General features: G+C 37.0%; 1 protein-coding gene across 1 annotated transcript; it reads right to left on the bottom strand.

Annotated features, from left to right (window-relative positions):
• Positions 1-5,278: 5,278 nt before the first annotated feature.
• LOC124157564 lies at positions 5,279-5,883 on the bottom strand. Its single transcript, XM_046532399.1, has 2 exons — positions 5,679-5,883; positions 5,279-5,581 (listed from the first exon to the last, which is right to left on the bottom strand). The coding sequence occupies exons 1-2, from the start codon at positions 5,773-5,775 to the stop codon at positions 5,349-5,351; spliced, it is 330 nt and encodes a 109-aa protein (XP_046388355.1). The 5' UTR covers positions 5,776-5,883; the 3' UTR covers positions 5,279-5,348.
• Between the last annotated feature and the right edge of the window lie 935 nt (positions 5,884-6,818).

Genomic DNA, 6,818 nt, shown 5'->3' on the forward strand with positions numbered 1-6,818 from the left:
TGTGGCAACTACCTCCAATACATCTGCTGACAAGCAGTGGCGCCGACTCCATGGGGCCTGAGCCCCCTCAAAAATTTGTTATGGGTGTGAGGAAAAAATGTGTCAGGCTTTTCAATTTTCCCCGGAGTGTCCAGATATCTAGATTCGAGTTATCAGGGTTGTATTGTTGATCATATGACTCTTCCATAATGCTTGAAAAAAACTTAAAACTCACTACTTATAAAATTTCCTGGGGCAAGATTCCTGGTTTGGGCCCCCCAATATTTTTTGTAAGTCGGCATCCCTGCTGACAAGAATACCTAGTCCAGGAGCATCCATTTACTTTGACACTCCATTCCTTATATATTTCTATTTCATATATCTTTCCTCTCTCACTCAATTTAGATACATTACATGTCCACCAATAACCAATCATGAATTTAAATTTCAGCACTAACCAAATAAAATATTTAGTTGATTTAATGAAATGCTTGGTTTCCCGATGCAATTGAATTTGGAATGAATGTCAGTATAGTCAACCTACATATCACCCAATCTTCCTCCAAAGCAATTTTCTGGCTACATGCTTGCTATGCTGTCACATTTGCCAGAGAGCTCAGGGTATAAGTACAGTAATAATTAAAACAAGTCTTTGATGTGTTGAAATTACAAGGAGGAATAATCATTTGCCTTGACCACGATTCAAACCAGGACCTCCTTACTTCTTGCCAGGTGTTCTACCACTCAAGCCACCAGGGCATCTTCTTCCTCTGTAGTTCCGACGATTTTCGCTCGATGGAATTTTCACAATTTCATTGCACTTGGGGTGTGACTCCATTAAAGGACTCTGCTGACTTGTTCATGGTCATTACCTCGATAAAGGTTTTGGTGAAAAAAAAAACAAAATGTGTGCCATTATTATTCCTTCAGAAAGGAACTTCTTAGAATTATTTTATTCTGCAATTGCAAAATCGAGCATTATATCAATAATTACTGTTCTGCTTTGTCATATCAAAAGAATTCAGAGTCAATAAAAACATGAATTGAGTACATGATGGCATTATTTACGTTATTGTATTAAAGATTCTACAAAACCTCTCTCAATTTACAGGATACACTTAAAAACAACCTTAAAATGTTTTGTATAAATATGAGACTGAAAATTATAAAAGCAGTTCAGAATTACCTTTAATGAAACAAATATTTTTTTTTATTAAAAAGCTTGCTATACTGAAATTTTCTCCAGAAATCAACCAAATTCTACCTTACGAAAACCAAGACCAAAACAGCGTTTACCACACAGGATGAGTGATTGGTGATCTATCGGTGCATGTACTGGGTGTAAATAATGGATTTACGATGACCAAATTGGAAAAAATTGTTATCAACATCATCAGTTCCATTTAACCTCATAGTGTTCACTATGAATCCTTCCACAAAGAACTGTAATGATATAATTGGTCGTTGGGACACAATAGCCAGTGCATGTGTTCAAAGTCATCCAACAGTCTTAAGTCTTAAATTACAAGATTTTTTTGTACTTGCCTAAGAATTTAGTATAATCTATAAAATGAAATTATCTAAGGCATAAAAAATTATACATAATTAGGTAGATTGAACCAACGTAAAATATTTTTTCACAAATTTATGTCAAAATTATTTTTATGTGAATTATAAAAAAAGTTCCACTCAGAATTCAATCTTTTGAAAGAAATTCTAATACTTGATATTAAAAATCAAATTTCAGGCCAGTTCTTGCCACTTTTAATCGAAGAGGTGTGTTGTTTACAGGTAGTCATGGTCATTCCGCTCTGAAATAAATACCCAGGTAAACATTTTTGGTCTGTCACTGAGCTGGAACAGGTGTGGAACCCCTCCACCTCTGACCCTTGTCCAGACCTCCACCTCCTTCTCCCTCCTTGTCTGGACAAGGAGGGAGGTGAAGGGTAAACTGGTCTGGAACCAAGAGTAGCTTTGTTCATAACTTTGTTTATAAGTCTGTACTGCTCGCCACCCTGCTCTGGAATTGGTCTGTACTCAGGGGGTCTATGTGGTCTGGAACTAATATGTTCTAGTGATTAGTTGGTTTTTACCACTTAGCCTGAGACTCAAGATAACTCAAATATCAGTCAATCTCATTGATCTGACTGGTTCAATTCAGCTAGTAAGGAAAAGGGAAAGCTGAAGCAAATCTGAGAAGCATACTGAAGGCTTTTCCCAGCCAGCCAAATATGACAGATAGGTAGAAAGGCAGGATGGATAGCAGTATTCTTCAATTGTTTACTCTTAGATAAAATATACTCTTCAAGACTATAGTCTTAGATAAATGAAATCTCATTGTTTTAAACACTGAAAAATTTTGCATCACCTCCTCATTGCATTTTCCTAAGCATTGATTCCTATCAACATTGGGTGAGTTTTAAGCCAGCGAGATCCTGAAGTATTGCTAAAAAATAGTGCAGATGGTAGTGAAAGCGTTTGTTACAAAGCTACAATGAACAAGTAACAAAGTTGTCAAATCATGAGAGATTGTTTTATCGACATGCAATGGAATAATTTGGCAGAGAATGTCTTTCCCATGAAAATGAAATCGTTAGAAACAAAATTGAAAGAGAAGTGATAGTTAAAATTTTCAAAGATTTTGAGTGACCAGCTCTATAGAAAACCATTTTTACATTTTTGGTATTATTAATCCACTACATATTTGTGCTTATATGTGGAGTAGGTGTGTACAGCATATACATCAAACAACAACAGAGCAACAGAGATTATTCATGATTAAGTTATCCTTCTGTTTTAGATATACATATTTCAGCAGTGGCTGAGAAACAAAACATGCTAGAAGATGACATCGCTCAAAGCATGAAAAAGTTTAAGCCACATTTATCTGATTAGATAACATATTAATAGAAAATCTGTCATTAATAATGTTATGAGAGATACTATTAATGATACAACATGATTTTTTTCAATATTTCACTGAAATTTAGTTTCTCATGTAAATATTTGCGAGTCTTAAAGTGTCACGTTTTAGAGGTATGCCATTGATCTCTTATCCAGCTTACAACTTGAATATCCATATCATACATTGAATGTGCTGCTGCACCCTATACATATTTCCAGTGAATTATTTGTGAGAGGGCAAAGTGCATTTATGTCTCTATTTTTCTGAACGTAATTTTTATTCTAGTCAACCCTTTCAATGCGGCAACGTGAGATGATAATTTTGCCGGTAGCGGAAAGTTTTTTTTTGTACAATACAGTTATTTCTGCATTTTTCAGGCTTAATATGATAATTTTATTCTTATTGTACACTTTTTTGCTGAAAAATAAGAATTTTTTATTTTGACATTTATGGATGTCACCCGCGTCGTAGGATGACTTCTGTGGTATGCAACCTGCATTGCCAAACCCGCTTTTCTATCTCTTGATGGAATTTTTTGTGTAAATTCAAGTCGTTCGACACATTCATCTGCATTATTTATTCGGAATCAAAAGATATTGGGTCCATTTATTTCAAGAGCTTTAAAGCCAAGTAACTTTGTTGGTTTTTATCCACAAATCAATTATTTGAGTGCTTTTATAAGGAATGCTCTACCTACTATGTACTTATGTTTATGAATATTTTTTTCGTATTTGATAAGCAATAATACAAAAGGAATTAAAAACGTAGTATTAGTCATCGTAATGGAAAAATTTGCTCACTTACTATAATATTTTGGCGCTTTGGGTATAAATAATGGTTTGGTTCAAGAAATTTTGAAATCTAAGAAATTCTGTGGCAAAAAGTATTTTATTTTTACAAAAATATCATTAGCAAAAATTTGGCATTTGAAATTTTGAAATCAATTGAAAAAAAATCATAATTATACGCACAGTGAAAATTAAAAACAATAAAAATCTCGAAATATATATTTCTAATTAGTAATCATTAAAAACGTTTATACCCTTTCATGAAATTCCTGGAAGCAAGGGTGCAAGCAAAGTCCAGGCTCACCTTCACAGTCAGGACAGATATAAACGACAGCTTTTCGCACTCCCTTTGCATAGCACACTCTACATCTTTTTTGAGGTTTTTTACCCTTCGTCCCGTCACCAGCTATCGCCGGAAAGTGGGAGAGACCCTTTTTTGGTTGAGGGGATGGGGGCAAGGCACTAATTATTGTGGACAATAGGGACTCTATTACCTCCATTCTATATTCATACAAACTCTTTTTGTTGCCACTGAATTTATTGTAGAGTATGTAGCTATTTACCAACATTATTTGAAATAAATGAATGGCAAGTTTTTTGTACCACTTGAGGGACTTGTGCTGGCAGGTGTAGTACGACAGTAACTGGTCGCAGTGATCGACACCACCCATAAACTTGTTATACTCCACCACTGCTTCGGGTTTACCTCTCCCTGACCTTTCAGTGGGTACGAGGTTACACCCGAACTCAGAGGATATCAGAGACACATCCCTCTTATCCCTCCAGCGGAAGATGCAAATCCCCTCCTCACTCCAACGAGCAACAATCTGGTTTTTTGCCAGTTTGTGCCCAAAAACCTCTCTCGGGTTCTCTTTTCTTGCCTCACGGAGGGTCCCTGTGCAGTAAGTTTTGAATCTAATCACATCCCTAGCTAGTGGAACATTATTATAATAATTATTCAAAAATACAATATGCCCCTTATTTTTAAATTGTTCTAAAAGTTTGTACACCACTTTGTCCCCATGTCCACGTCCACCCACTTCGCTATCCCCAGAGCCCGCATAAACGATCATACGATGTACTAACCCCGCTGGCTCACAGAGCATGTACATTTTTATGCCATGTTTGTGCCTTTTCCCCTGCATATAATGCCGGAAATTCAATCGCCCTCGCCAAAGCAGCATTGATTCGTCTATGCATAGTTCTCTTCCAGGGGAAACACAGGAAGCCATTGTTCTATGAAAGCAATTCATTAGTGGTCTTACTTTATATAGGCGATCAGATGGAACAGGCTCATTTTCATCTACATTTTTTGCAAAATGGAGGGCTTGCAATATCCCAAGAAATCGATCCCTTGCCATGGATTGGCGAAATAACTGAAAGCTGAAAAATATCGACTTTTTTCAATTGTCCGATATTCCATTTGTGCGGACCGTCCCCATGTGAAAGAGCAGGCGCAACCAAACCTCGAACTCCTCTCTGGTCAGTGGCCGCCAGTCTGTTATCCTTGCACAGATGGATTTCCCAGAAATATGCACTCTGCATTCCTTTCTGTTTCCCTTATGACTAGGTCATAAAACTCGTCGGTAAACACGAGGGAAAGTAGTCTTTGGCGGTCGAGCCTCTTGGAAGTTTCTTTAGACCAGGGGATCCAACAAATGAAAGGGTATTCCTATTCACTGGGGGATCAGCGGCCCAAACAGCCTCAGCTGTAACGATACCCCTAGCCATTTCGGTGCCCCTTGCCACCTCGGTCGTGCAAGATCCGAGTCACTTTCTCCTGTGTCAGAACCGTCTGAGTCGATAATAAATGAAGACCCGCTCGAAAAATTGTCATCCGACGAGTCCATGGCGAGAGCACGTATTTCATCCTCCCTTAGCGTTTTCCTTGGTTGTTTTTTCTTCGAGGCTATAAAATGCAAAGAAAAACATTTTAATCATTTTTTTATCCTGCGAATAATTTACTCTATATTAATTTGCAAGTATATATAAATGCAGCCACTTACCAGAAAGACCAGAGGGACCGGGTGTTTCATCGTCAACTGGGTTCATCGCAGGGTTATTTTCTCTTCTGCTCGTACCCTGCGAGACTCTTCTCTTCATCGTCAATGAGGAGGTAAATACACTGAAGAAAAATTTAATAAAAGCCTCAGTTAGTTCCCAATACAAGTAAGATGGAACGGGAAGAAATGAAAGCAAAAAACTAATAATATTAGAAAGTGTATAACTAAGTATTATGGATACTTGAATTTTTAATTTTAGAAGAAAATGACCTTTCGAGGTCAAACATTTTACAACCAATAGGAAAACTAAATTTGATACCTTGTAAAATCATTGCAACACAAAAATAAAATGTGTGGATATTTTTTTCTAACGATAGAAAAACGTGCTAATATAAGATACTCGCGCTTACCTCTTGAGATACAAAGGTGAATCCGTTGAGAAAAAAGTTGTCTTCGGAAGTTCAGGTGACAGCAATATAACCACTATGAAAATATCTGGAAATGTCACAGAAAAATTTTGGCGAGCACAAACACTATATAATAATATTTTTAAATATAATCCGATATTTCGGGGTCCAAATAGCACAAAAACAACTGTCTAACAACAACCCAAGGTGATTATCACTTGGAAAATCTTGAAAAAAAAACACTGATTTACCAAAACCCGCAGAAAAAAGTTTTCGACGAAAACGGAAACGGAGCGCACTACACGACGGCTAGAAACCAACTGCAGAGCGGAGAAAAGGAAGCAAGTCAAAAGAGAGGCGCGTAGTCCCGTTACGCCCATTCATCTGAGACCCAAGGCCATGACAGCCCTCGGCTGTCATCCGTGCCAGTGGCTGGGAGCGGATGATAGCCCTGGGCTGTCATCCGCACTGAATGGGTTAACTCATTAAACTGCAGAAAAATTAATGTTTTAATCAGTGCAAAACGTGATGCCTGTGTGAGAGTGGTTTTTACGTGATACTCATTTCAAGAATATCAAATTAATTTTAAAATTCAATTCTGTTGGAAATCAATTCTGGAAAACACTTTTAAGGAATTAAATAAGAAAAATTGTTTCAAATGATATTCAATTCATTGTGAAAACAGTCCTCAAGGAAGAAAGCTGAAAACCTGATGGAAGGGAAATGAAATTTAAAT

This window comes from Ischnura elegans, chromosome 1 (assembly GCF_921293095.1).
Source record: "Ischnura elegans chromosome 1, ioIscEleg1.1, whole genome shotgun sequence".
NCBI lineage: Eukaryota > Metazoa > Arthropoda > Insecta > Odonata > Coenagrionidae > Ischnura > Ischnura elegans.

Bases quoted from the DNA above. Each gene is read 5' to 3' on its own strand.
- LOC124157564 (XM_046532399.1), bottom strand. From the start codon at position 5,775: ATGAAGAGAAGAGTCTCGCAGGGTACGAGCAGAAGAGAAAATAACCCT. The intron at 5,582-5,678 runs GTAAGTGGCTGC...TGCATTTTATAG, and splicing joins CGGTCCCTCTGGTCTTTCTG to CCTCGAAGAAAAAACAACCA.